Consider the following 13,858-nt stretch of genomic DNA (forward strand, 5'->3'; position numbering starts at 1 on the left):
CCCCTCTTGTGGATATTGGAGGAATTACACAAGTTACTCCATAATGCTTTGTTTTATTTACACATGCCTCACGTGCTCATCTCCATAGATTGTGCCCTCTTCTGTACTCCATAAACTGCTCATCCAATGATGAGTTGATGATGATGATGACCTACTGACACCCCTTCTTTTTCTTTTTTTTTCTCTCTTACTCTTGCTCACACTTTTATCCTTCTTGTTCTCCTTCATGCAGTATGTTTGGGAAAGGCTGCTTCCTGGTTTAAAGCACAAGAACTTCCGCTCTCGAGAAGGAATCTGCCTCTGTCTCAGTGCCACGCTCAACATGTGAGTAACTTCTCCTTTATCTGTAATGCTCCCAGAATGAAATGGCAAGTTTATTAAGCATAGGCAATGTTTTTTGTTCTCTGTGTGTTAAATCTCATATTTTAATCCTTAAGTAAGTTCATAATGTGGTGGATAATATAACACAGATTATGCAATCCTACGCTGCTTTCAAGCTCTGTTAGTAAGTGTTTGGCTCAGTGAGGGCTGCACAGAGCTATTACCACCACCTTCCATGACCTATTTTGTTTGCTCAAGGAGCACACATGTTCCGACTTTCCAGGATTAATCCTCTTAACTGTTTGTGTGACTCTGAGGTGGTGCACATTTCTTCCCATTTCCCCACCTACCACTAGCTTGTCCCTTTTCAAAATATGTTATGAGACTAGAGCAGGATGCAGTTTTAAAGACAAAATATCAGTTACTAAAATTGAGTTGTTTACAAACTCTTTTTAAGTGTGGCTTGTTTGGGGTATTGTCGTCACCCCTCCAGGCGGACGGGTGGCATGGATAGCTAAGTTTGTGAATGCAATGACTTGACAACAAGGTCACATAGATGTTTCAAACATAAACAATATGTGCATTTACTAAAAATCTCAGAGTTTCAATCCCGGTGACCTTGACCTCAAGGTCAGAGGTCAGGTTTTTTGTCAATATTGTCACTGCAGTAAATGAGAAGAAAGCAACATAGGAATTTGAAATTTGCTGGGAGGCAGAGGGGTAAAAAATGACCTTTAAAAAAAACAAAAGCAAAAAAATAACATTGCTCAGTTGTAGTCTTTTATCTCTTGCATTTCTACTGTTTTCAAATAAATATGGGTTTTAACCTTTTTGATTTCATTGCAATTGGTTTTTATTCAGATTTGGGCAGTAAGGTGTTGGACGGCAGGTTGTAGTTACGACAGGTTGTGTGTGTAGGACTACAGGGACACTTCTGTCTGTACAGGTACTTGTTTGTTGCTGCTTGTTCTCAGCAGTCGAGATCTGTGTGGTTTGGCCTTTACTCTGTTTTCCACCTTGAGCTCACCCACACACAGAGCAAATTTAGACTATTAGAATTGCTGTGCTAATTTTAGCATCTTTTTGCTAATGGAAGGTGACACTGTTGTGCTAAATGCTAAGCTGCTATGTAATAGATACACTGAGCATGTGTGCTTTACGTACCCGGGCATCCATAATGAGTGAGTAGAATGAGTAAAACATGGCATAGAAATGGGCTGCTTCTGGGTTTTCACTTATTTCTATTTTTTGTTAAGTACACAGTGAACATACAGACAGGTTAAAAGTTTAAAACCTGAGCTCTTTACTTCTAGGGTGAGTGGATCAGGTGGGTCTGTTGTGCATGGAGGGTGTGGTTTTGGTCCACTTGTCCTCTTAGAGGACTGGGTCAATGTAAATAATTAAGACGTTATTGCAGCTTTTATTTTCATCTTATTAGGGGTGCTCTCTGGTGCTCCAGCCCATCAGTGGAGTTTCAGAGAGTTGTGAAAACACCAACAGTGCATGGTATTGCAGTTAGTGCTCTGAAAGCTAAGCGTGGGTTTGTTTGGGGTTTGTTTTGTTTTTTTGGAGGGGGGGGGGGTTCTTTTACATAACTGGAATGGACAAAACAGAAGAAATTAAGAAACGATCTTTGTCTACTAATGTTTTTTATATTTGTGTGATGTTAAATTTCTGAGGCGTGTGTGTGTGTGTGTGTGTGTGTGTGGTTTGTAGATAGTGTTTGTAGCTTATAACAGGCTACTAAAATATCAGTCTGCCTTAGAATAGATATATTTTTCAAATTTCTAAAAATATTTTCAATGAGCGGAGCAAGATTTCCATTATAAAAGAACACCAGATAATTATATTTATCACTGGCAACTGTCACCTCTCTTTTACGTTTCCTCTTGTGCCTCTGTTTCACACTCTCAGGTATGGAGCCCAACCGCTGAGCCTCAGTAAAATAGTTCCTCATCTCTGCTCGCTGACAGGAGACCAAAACCCACAGGTAAGAGCTGCAGTGTTATACATGATTACATGATGGTGGGGAAAATTGTACCTTTTTGTGTGTGTTTGTTTTGACTGCGCGTGGCTCGTCATTGTTTTTGTTGAGCCAGTTTGTCGATAAGCCTTTTTGTTCAGCTCTCAGCAGTCAAAGTGTGTTGGGTTTCATCTTAAGGCAGCTCTGTGATTATTACTGTTATTAGTGAGGAGATGGGCTCTGTACCCACCACCCAGCTTCACTGCTGAATCATGAGCACCCAGTTGTTAAACCACACAAGAGTATTAGGTGTGTGTGTGTGTGTGTGTGTGTGTGTGTGTGTGTGTGTGTGTGTGTGTGTGTGTGTGTGTGTGTGTGTGTCTCTCAGTGTGAGGAATAGAGAGAGGTTGGTTTAACCTCCTGCAGAGTTGCACCCCAAAGCTGAAATCTGCTTCTATCTTCTACCCAATGATTATCTACCCACATACTGTCCTGGCCAATCAACATCCTAGAAAGGCCTGCCTACCCTTGGGTGCTAAGAATCCCTTCAACAATATCTTTGTAGCCAATCACAACAGTGTTTACAGCAATAACTAGCAAATCATATGGCTCCCATAGGAGGGAAGAGTATGGGCTCTCACGGGTTTAGTTTTTAGTGTGTTTGCATGTTTGCGTCTCTTAGTCTATGAGAATGAGTCTAATCTTTGTCGAATTATGAGGGAGAATCGATCTCAGTCTTAACAAACACAAAGATCATTTTTTTTATAGTGTGCTAGTTAACCCATCACTTGAATCTCTTTCCATGTGTTTATATGTGGAGGGTTATTAAATTGGTGAACGTCTGCTGTTTAGGTACGTGAGGCATCAATAACAACGCTGGTGGATGTTTATCGTCACGTTGGAGAGAAGGTCAGAGCAGACATTGGAAAGAGAGGACTTCCAGCTGCACGGTGAGTTTTTGTTCTTTTTCGTAGTATTTTTTTTTTTTAAATTATTGTTATTTTTATATTTATTTTTTGAGTTTGTTGTTGCCTGTGTTTCTATGGAGTCCCGTGGCCTTGGCACTCAGTTTGTCCCAAGCCACACCATGCACCACTCTGCCCTTCAGACACACAGAGGCACTTTCATCCAGAGCACAATGCCGACTGAATGAGGGAGGAGGGTGAGAGGGTGCAGCCACGGGGTACAAAGGCGTTGGGTGGAGTAACAGAAATGGGGGTAAAAACTGGAAAAACTGTGTTCGAGTCATCAGAAGAGGTTTAATGTGGGGGTTTGTCCCGCTTTGGTCGTCCTGGCTACATGTGCAGGGTTGAAGGTTATTCTGAGCACCCAATGACCCCTTCTTTCTGCCCCCTTTTTACTGCTTTCTCCCATGTGTGAGAGTCAAGCAACGGCCAGTGCTGTATCTGCTCAGTATGATTCTTGCGTCTGTGAATGCTGGCTGTGGTCATGTGTCATGTGCTGTGCATATTAAGCCAGTCCGTCTCCAGTGTAAACACACTGTCTGAATGTGTGGGATTTACAGAGTGGTGTGGCTGTCTGCCTTCATTTAAATATCAGAGGCCTGACAGATGCAGTGATTTACAGCCTGCGCTTGTTCTTCCTGAACAGATGTGTATAGTTATTACTGAATTCTGCACGTGAATTTTATATGTGTGTATATATATATATGTTTTGTATGTATCGCGAATCTCCCAAACCAGTTTTTATTACTTTGTATAGTTTGTATAAGAATAGGGGTGAGAATATCTACAATACTGCAGTTTTACTGATCAAAACTCTCATTAATTTCATTTGTGATGTTTCAGTCAGCTTCAGGTCAGCTATAGTCAAATAGCCTTAGTACAAAACCTGGAGCAAAGCTGTTTGTTTTTTGTTCATATGTTTAATGAAGCCATGCTAAATTTTTACCTTCATGTTATGAAAGTTGTCTGAGTTACAGACCCATAGAGGTATGTGAGAATTTTGTGCTTTTTAAATTGTGTTATGCATTTATTTACTAATTAATTTTTGAGGCTTCAAAACATTACAGTAGGTATCGTTGTGAAAGTTTCAGAGTGAAAACACATTAAAGCTCTGTTTAAAAACTGCAGCCAAATCAGTTTCACAACCACTCCAAGTGTCGTGTAATGCTTGGAAAAAATAACGCAAACGCAAATTATAAAGTACAAAAATGTCCACCCCTATAATTTGAGGGGTTGTAACTTAATATAACTAATATACTAATGTTATTGTACAGTGGGATTTTTAAAAAAAATTCAATTTAAATTGTTTTGTTTATTTAATAATTGATTTCATATGGAGCAACCCAAAGGGTTACCTAGTGGAAAGCAAAGCTCTGGCCAGGATCTTGCTGACTTGATGACATATCAACTCTGCAGAGTTGGCATTAGATAATGGACAGAAAGATGAAGTCATAAAAGAGGAATAATTGTTGGATGAGTATGTCCACATCCCTTAAATACCAAACAAGCACACATTTTTAAAGATACGTGGAGGCAAGTGATTATTACAATCTGAAACCTCTTTTGGACTGTGCCAGATAAATGGTTAAAAGCTATTTCCCAAAATTAAGTTTCTGTTTGAAACAGCTCTCTGTTGTAAATGAGACACTGAATTTTGATGGGATTATCTGTATAATTAAATACATTCCCCCCCTTACAACAGTCTCAAAATGTTCCAGTTCTAACTTGAAATAATTCATAATAAGTAATTTCATCTAATCAATTTTCAGTGAAATAAACGTATAGATGTGCATATCTTATGACCTCAGATCAGATGTTTAGACACAGGTTAAACCTGCTGACACGAGCCAAAACACTTCTTGGATTTGGTGATCAGGTGTTGTGAATGGGACTTAGATTGAAATTACAAACCTATTTCAAATGACATAATGGTGCATGAAGAAACCTGAAAGTGGAACTTAATTTTACAGTTGGCTTATTTACTGGAGTTGTGTCTGGAAGTACAGTTGTAATCTTGGGTCCATTACTGGTAAGAACAAGGGGCTACCATCTGACAGCAGCTTCCTATAAGTAGGTCAAATGCTGGTTGAGTGAGCATTCATCAGGCCTGCCTCATGTGGTTTGATTTGGAGATGAGTTACCTGAAGGACATGAGTCCTCTGCTGGACAAAGGTGTTTATCAATGGCTGCGATAAAAAGATAAAAGATAGAAATAAGAAGAGGGAGGGAACATGTGCAAGTGGGATGAGAAGGCGAGACACTGAGGGGGGAGGAGCAGCGCTGTCTGCTGTTAGCCACACAGCCCCTCCCCCTCTGACGAGTACGTGTGTGTCTGTGTATGAGAGGGAGGTTATGTAAAGGGTAACTGAATCTCGTTGCTGTCTGTCACACAAACTGGCCCATTTGACTCTCTCTCCTGCTCATACAGACACACAAAGACGCTTCCTGGAAATTTACTGTACGTATTGCTGTTTAGGTTGTTCAGTTGGCGTTTGTGTGTACAGTGTGTATGCGTGACAGTAGGTGGTGCTTTGTCGCATGCCCGTAGCATGCTTTGGTCTCTCGCCGTTTGGCTTCCCCCCTCTCTCTTTCCCTCTCACACACACGCTCCCTCCCTCTCTTCCCGTCTTCTTTCCTCCCTCCCTCCCTCCCTCCCTCTCGGAGCCACTGCACCATGTTGGATACAAAGAGCTGAGGGGAGCTGAGGACCAGAGTGTGTCACCAACATGGGAGCTAATGCAAGATTGCGTAGCAACGCAGCAAGCTATTAATCAGCCCACAGGGAAATACTGATGCAAATCAGTGCTGAAGACTAAATGCTAGATTTTTGCTGAAACAAATAGATGCACAAAATGCTAATGAAAGAAAGCGAACCACGTGAAAATGGTGCACGGCTGAGGAGCTAGTTGCAACGCTAATCGTCACTTATCAGAAGCTGCTTAGCTGTCTGGCGGTTGTGGACCGGCAAGCAGACACCAAAAGACAGAGACAGAGCACGGTGTGTATTGCTCTAATTGTTGTGTGCGCCCATCCGTGGTTAACCTTTCGGCAAAGCAGACATAAAGGCATGTTATTCGGGGTCATGTGTTTTAGTCTTTGTTGTGTTTTTGTCTAACCAGTTGTGCATTTCGAGGATGACCAAGTTATTTTGGCTTGTGCTGGATATCTGCCCTGTTACTACGCTGACAATGCTACCTATTAATCACATGACTAAGCAGACCTGGCTGGTGGTTTCATGTGTGTCTGTCTGATGCTAGTAGGATGTTATAAGAGGACACTTGGGGTGTTGCTGCTGCAGCTTCATGAGTGTGACTGCCATAATAGACACACCCACCCACAATCAGACAGAAAGGCGTGGAGACTGTCCACATGTTGCTGCTGCTTCTGCGGCTGATTTTGATGATGAGTCTCATTTGGAATTCTTAGCACCTTGTTTGTGTTTTGGTCAAACATCTCTGTGGGGTGCTCAGATTTTTTTTTTTTAAATCTGGACTTTATTGTAATTTCTTAATTTCTTCATTCAAATATGTTTGGTTTGACAGCTTTGGTGATATTAACATTGTACTGTATATCTGTGCTCGACACTACTAATCTTCCTTTTCTCTTTCTCCAGGTTACAGACGATATTTGCTCGTTTTGATGAAGCCTTGAATTCAGGCAACATGGCTCTCAGCCCGAGTCACGGTCAGTGCGTTTTCTCATTTACTTTGCCACACTTGAATTGGATAGCCACCAAGTTGAGTCACATTGTCAAGATGGTTTTACTGTTGTCATGTAGTGGGTGTGTTTCATAAGGGAGCAACATTGTGTGTGTTTTTTGAGGGGCGGGGGTGCCTGTGCTTGTGTGTCTAAATCTGCATGTGCTTTTGTGGTTGTGTCAGTTTGTTGCCATGAGCTCCTGTAAGAGGTCCTAACAAGATTAATGGTTTAGAGTTTGTGTGTGCGTGCACATCCATGTGTGCGTGCAAGTGCTTCAGCAGAACCAAACCTGAGCTGAAGGCTGCTGCTGAGTTTTCCCTTCCCCAGCAGTAAGGTGGTCTGTGGAGCCATTGTTGTTTGACCCTGGAGAATTGTAATTATATTGACAGTAATATTTCACTCTGCACTCTTAAATTTTCAGGTTATAAAAGTGGGTTAAGCAGCACCTCAGGGAGTTTTTGACACTATGCACAAATGAAAATGTGAGGTTTCCCTACTTACATATGTATTAGAAGCTGACATGATGCTTATTAAGTGTGTGTCTGAAAGCCTTTACTTAAATATTGAATATAGGTTATTCAGTTCCCATGGGACTTCATTTTTTTTAGTATCTGTTCCAGTAAGATAAACAGAGTTTGAATTTTGAGAAAAGAAAGGTATGAGATTGGTATTTGGTATGAGCACATCCTCTGAGCTGAGCTAACAGAGTATCATTTAGAAGCAAAAACAATGAATCAGTGGTTTCCCGTTGTTTTTTCCATCTATAATGTCACTTAACAAACTGCAGTCACACTGCCTTGATGTACAGTGGGGCAAAAAAGTATTTAGTCAGCCACCGATTGTGCAAGTTCCCCCACCTAAAATGATGACAGAGGTCAGTAATTTGCACCAGAGGTACACTTCAACTGTGAGAGACAGAATGTGAAAAAAAAATCCATGAATCCACATGGTAGGATTTGTAAAGAATTTATTCGTAAATCAGGGTGGAAAATAAGTATTTGGTCAATAACAAAAATACAACTCAATACTTTGTAACATAACCTTTGTTGGCAATAACAGAGGTCAAACGTTTACTATAGGTCTTTACCAGGTTTGCACACACAGTAGCTGGTATTTTGGCCCATTCCTCCATGCAGATCTTCTCGAGAGCAGTGATGTTTTGGGGCTGTCGCCGAGCAACACGGACTTTCAACTCCCGCCACAGATTTTCTATGGGGTTGAGGTCTGGAGACTGGCTAGGCCACTCCAGGACTTTCAAATGCTTCTTACGGAGCCACTCCTTTGTTGCCCGGGCGGTGTGTTTTGGATCATTGTCATGTTGGAAGACCCAGCCTCGTTTCATCTTCAAAGTTCTCACTGATGGAAGGAGGTTTTGGCTCAAAATCTCACGATACATGGCCCCATTCATTCTGTCCTTAACACGGATCAGTCGTCCTGTCCCCTTGGCAGAAAAACAGCCCCATAGCATGATGTTTCCACCCCCATGCTTCACAGTAGGTATGGTGTTCTTGGGATGCAACTCAGTATTCTTCTTCCTCCAAACACGACGAGTTGAGTTTATACCAAAAAGTTCTACTTTGGTTTCATCTGACCACATGACATTCTCCCAATCCTCTGCTGTATCATCCATGTGCTCTCTGGCAAACTTCAGACGGGCCTGGACATGCACTGGCTTCAGCAGCGGAACACGTCTGGCACTGCGGGATTTGATTCCCTGCCGTTGTAGTGTGTTACTGATGGTGACCTTTGTTACTTTGGTCCCAGCTCTCTGCAGGTCATTCACCAGGTCCCCCCGTGTGGTTCTGGGATCTTTGCTCACCGTTCTCATGATCATTTTGACCCCACGGGATGAGATCTTGCGTGGAGCCCCAGATCGTGGGAGATTATCAGTGGTCTTGTATGTCTTCCATTTTCTGATGATTGCTCCCACAGTTGATTTTTTCACACCAAGCTGCTTGCCTATTGTAGATTCACTCTTCCCAGTCTGGTGCAGGTCTACAATACTTTTCCTGGTGTCCTTCGAAAGCTCTTTGGTCTTGGCCATGGCGGAGTTTGGAGTCTGACTGTTTGAGGCTGTGGACAGGTGTCTTTTATACAGATGATGAGTTCAAACAGGTGCCATTCATACAGGTAACGAGTGGGGGACAGAAAAGCTTCTTACAGAAGACGTTACAGGTCTGTGAGAGCCAGAGATTTTCCTTGTTTGAGGTGACCAAATACTTATTTTCCACCCTGATTTACGAATAAATTCTTTACAAATCCTACCATGTGGATTCATGGATTTTTTTTTCACATTCTGTCTCTCACAGTTGAAGTGTACCTCTGGTGCAAATTACTGACCTCTGTCATCATTTTAAGTGGGGGAACTTGCACAATCGGTGGCTGACTAAATACTTTTTTGCCCCACTGTATGATAACTTATTCAGTTACACAAAAAGCATTGTTCTCATCTAAAAGCAGAGACCAGGAGTTTGCCTTTATCTTTCTGGGTTGTGCATCTACTTTCTGGTTGATAAGAGCTCTTGTGGAAGTGTTGATAATTGGAAAATTGGAAGCATGGAGCTGTATAAAAGCTGATGGGGGGTTCCAGTAAAGGCATCATCAGTATATAAAGTATAGCTTGTCAGTTTAAAATCTGGTTATGTATACCAGTGGGTTTTTGTTTTTAAACATATTCTTCTGAACAGGCAGCAAAGGGCAGGGCTGATCTTCAAAGGCACACTTATTAATCATCTGTGCAAAGCAGCCTCTGTCAAACATGCCATCAACTCTTCTTTGGAATGCATTGCTGCAGGCCCTCTTGATAAACCATTTGCAGCATCTAGAAATTTCTTTGTCTTTTTTTTAAATTGCTGCTCAGCAAGTATACACTGTGCTTCGATTGCCTTGTTACACATCCAGTGCTCTTTTGAAGCAGGCCAAATGTCTTGACATTCTCTGTCTACCTGAATCTATAAAGCAGGTAGCTTTCACAATGCTGTCTTATAGTCTTTCTTTAGGTGCTGGGTGGTCTGCACTGGCAGTTCATTTTTATTTTGCTCCAAACAACAGAGTGATGTATTTCCTCCCTTGCATATTTTTGCTGTCAGCTCCTCTCTGTCAGTCAGGGCCTTTGATTTGTCACGCTCTCATAATTCCCACCACCCTGCAACTGTGTGAACAGAATGGGGTTCCCTTTGAAGTCTCTGATCATATTTTTAGGGTACAGAGTTTGCTTCTGTTCGGGGAATGAGTGCAATCAAAGTACTGGTGGGGAAAATTAACATTTTATGCATTGCATTTTGTTCATTTGCGAATTGCATTAATAATGTGTGATTGTCACGCGATCGTCCAACACATTTGGGAACCACTGATGTGTACAGACTGTTTAGTACTTTATAAATTATGAGAGCGATGAAGTTTCCAAGATTATGAATAGTATTTTACTGAAATGTTTTCTAAATCTCCACCAAATTGAGTTGACGTGTGGCTTTAAGCTGAGTTTGTGCTCCCTTTGAGGTCAGCTGGGTTTGCTGTTGGTGTCTGGCAGAGGTTGTCATTGGATGATATACCTTCAGGCTGTCCTGTCACTGTATCTGTCTACCGGCTACAGCAGGGAGTTGGTGCTTGACAGGCTGTTGCAGCTGGTTTACTTGGAGGGAGGCATAGGGAAATGTAATGTAAGGCTTTAGCTGCTGTCTTTGTGGGCCGAAGTGAGATGAAGGGAGTCTGACTTTTAAAATCCCACTTCCCCGGGGCTTGGAGCAAAGTTGTGATTTGGGTTTGTGATTGTGTAGTTGTTGTGATGAATTGTTAATGTTTTTAACTCTGCGTTGTTGTCATCTGTCATGTGCTTTTCCCTGAATGAAAGCAGCGATTGTTTCCAGACAGAATATTTATTCGTTTGGCACTCTCGCTTTCATTTAAACTGGCTGTGACAAAAAATAGCTGTGATTGGTTGTTTGGCTGTCAGGCAACTGATCATGTCCTGGGCATCAAAAAGGTTGTGGAGCAGTGAATGTCGGTGGGTGTTCAGCAGCCCAAACCTCTAAATTGTCAAACATGCTTAAAATAAAAGTGTGAATGTTAAATTTTGTACACAAGTTTAGCAGAGTTGTGCAAAAGTACTAAAAATGTATCAAACTACCTCCTGATGTCACATGTTTGGGGGGTGTTCTATGTCTTTCTTAATATCAAATTATTAAGAAAGGGATAAGTAAATTAAGCTTTTAGGTCAGTCTAAGTCTAGTATAAAATATCTGAAATCTTTCAAGAATATTGTGTTTAGTTGATTTAGTTTCTATAAGCTTGTCTGTCTACCTTCGGCTCAGGATGAGAGTCCGGGTTTGCAGTCAAGCCGTGCTCAAGTTTAGGTGCTTGGAGTCAGTTTTGGTTTGTGCCCTATAAAGGGATTTCTATATGGACCATAAATGTTATGGAAGTTAGTCATGCAGAGTGAAAAATGTCAAATTTGTCTACATTTAAAACTAAAAATTGTGCGTTTACATTAAGGGTGAATCACTGTGTGATTTATTTATTTTATTTAAATTTTTGAAAGAGGCCACGGCCATGAGAAAATAAAATGAGTCCAATAAGATTCATATTATTTTTATGGAATATAAGCAATCTTAATGTAGGGAATAGGAACTTCTTTCTATTTCTTTCCAGTATAGGTAAACTCAGGCAGAGTTTAGAGCCCCATACTGATTTCTGTGGGCTGGTTTAAACCTTTTGAGAAGAACCGCACGTCTCTGGTGCAGTCATTAAAGGTTAAAATCTCAGCCTTACTAAAATCATCTGTTTATGTTTTGGTTGTCACAGCCATCGTGCTGAACGGGTAAATACAAAATATGACATCTTCAGGTGGGTTGTGTCAAATAGTGACAGAGGAAAGGAGAGAGAAAGTGAAAGGGTCTCTGCTTTGTTTCTCTGAAACACATTTGCACACACATACTTCGGGGTATATGTCCTCTAATGCCCTGGCTGTCAGTCTGCATTAGAGCAGGGTGATATGGCCAAAAATATTTATCACGATATATATTTGAAAATTTGCGATAACGATATAACCGACGATATAATTGATGCGAGACAAAATACAACTCCACAACATTACTAGCGCAAAAAGACAACCTTCCATTTATTTTCACTTAAACAAGAAGCTGGTTTTTATGTACATTAAAGCTTTATAAAAATGTAACAGTGCAAATGCAAATTCCTTGCTGAAAGTTTAACCAAAAGGCATTTCCAGTAGAAATGGGCTGGCATATCCTGAGCATAACCACGTATAATATGGTTATATGGTTAAAAAGAGGTGCTTTGCAACATTAAACTGCAGTGTGCAGTACGCATTTTTCGGACCATAAGGTGCACGGGATTATAAGGCACATTAAGCGAAACAAAGCAGTCAGATAAATCAAACTTTATTAAACTCATTCTTCTTGCTTCCTCCACTTCTGTACCCTTGATTCATTAATGTTGAATTCTCTGCAGCTGCTCTATTCCCATGTTGTTGCAGTATATTAATGACTAACCTCGTATTGTGGATGGATTATCTCAGTTGTTCTCCTGACTGAAGTTTGGTCCGTTTACAGCATCCTGCCATGCGATTGCATTTGTCTCTAACTATGAAGAACCTTCACGTTGAAGGTTCTTCATGGTCCTTCACGTTGAAGGTTCTTCATGGTTAGAGACAAATGCAATCGCATGGCAGGATGCTGTAAACGGACCAAACTTCAGTCAGGAGAACAACTGAGATAATCCATTTATAACTTTTATAAGTGGAAAAGTGTTAGTGTTCATCCTCCAGCTTCACTGTTTATGTTATGCTAACATAGCTGTGTCGCTAGCGATCACGTAGCACATCATTATATACCAGCTAGCCCAACTTCAGTAACCCTACAAACGTCACTGCTGTTTAGTTTCCTGTCTTCATTTATGTTGGAAGTGATAGCAGAGCTGTACGTTTGATTTTTTTCAGAAATCTCTCAGTCAGAACATGCAATATCATGCTTAGGTAACTAGCGAAACTAGCGAGCTAACTTCCGCTAGCTTCCTGCTAACTTCTAACTCCGTTAAATGTAATAACTTTTGTTTTCATGGATGCCTGGAAGTTAAACTTTATAGTTACACCTGGTAAAGCAGCAATGCTGATCGTTTTATTAAAGATGAAAGAATTTAGAAAGTTTTTAACTCTAAGTGATGCTGCAGTGTTGTTTGACCTGAAGCATACGGAGTTTAGGACCTAGATTACTCCCAGATTTAAGAGCATCTTAGTCCGACAAATATGACAATAACAACGGCCGCTTGCATGTTCTGCAAAAAAATGTGCTTTGTTGTGTATCTGATGGACAAACACCAAACCAGTTCCACATCACGGAAGTTGCACCATTTTTACAAACCAATTCTGGTTCATCTGTTTCACTCAACAATCGGCCATGTGCGTATGAAAACAAAGGCACTGCGCATGCGCGTTTTACTCCCATTCTATCGCGATATTTCATTTTCCTATCGTTGCCTAACATTATACCGGTATTACCGTGAACGGTATAATATGGCCCAGCCCTAGTCTGCATTATGAATTGTCACAGTTATGGTTAGGGCATCTTAGATTGGAGGTGGCGATTGGGGTTACATATTACATATTTCTGTGGGTTAGGTGTTAGGTTTACTGAAATCACACATTGTTGCCTCTCGTGTTGCTTTCATAATGACAGAATTAAGAGTATGAAGTATTGAGAGTTTCAGCATCATCTTCCACATTTTATGTCAAATGTGTCATGTTGTTACTTTGTAATTGCTCTTAGATTAAATTTTGAGGTAGTTGCCCAATTTACGGATATTTCTATATTTGTATCTCTGTAATATCCCTAGTTGTGACTGCGTTTTTGCTCTATATACCCATTCTTCTTACCCTTTTTGCCACTCACTTGTT

General features: G+C 40.9%; 1 protein-coding gene across 48 annotated transcripts in view; it reads left to right on the forward strand.

Moving 5' to 3' along the window:
- Nucleotides 1-13,858, forward strand: part of clasp2 (cytoplasmic linker associated protein 2) — a 69,926-nt gene that overhangs the window by 18,044 nt on the left and 38,024 nt on the right. For 46 of the 48 annotated variants that reach the window (XR_013904500.1, XM_080295953.1, XM_080295955.1 and 43 more), the window contains exons 4-7: nucleotides 233-324; nucleotides 2,236-2,311; nucleotides 3,137-3,234; nucleotides 6,863-6,933. Coding sequence is in view for 47 of the 48 variants with exons in the window: in XM_080295953.1 (XP_080152079.1) it covers nucleotides 233-324; nucleotides 2,236-2,311; nucleotides 3,137-3,234; nucleotides 6,863-6,933 (337 nt within the window). In the remaining variant the exon portion in view is untranslated. Of the gene's footprint in view, nucleotides 1-232; nucleotides 325-2,235; nucleotides 2,312-3,136; nucleotides 3,235-5,600; nucleotides 5,708-5,920; nucleotides 6,248-6,862; nucleotides 6,934-13,858 lie in introns of those variants that run through there. The other 2 variants (XM_080296003.1, XM_080296002.1) reach the window with 2 other exon arrangements.

The sequence above is a fragment of the Astatotilapia calliptera genome, chromosome 22 (genome assembly GCF_964374335.1).
Source record: "Astatotilapia calliptera chromosome 22, fAstCal68.1, whole genome shotgun sequence".
Classification (NCBI taxonomy): Eukaryota; Metazoa; Chordata; class Actinopteri; order Cichliformes; family Cichlidae; genus Astatotilapia; species Astatotilapia calliptera.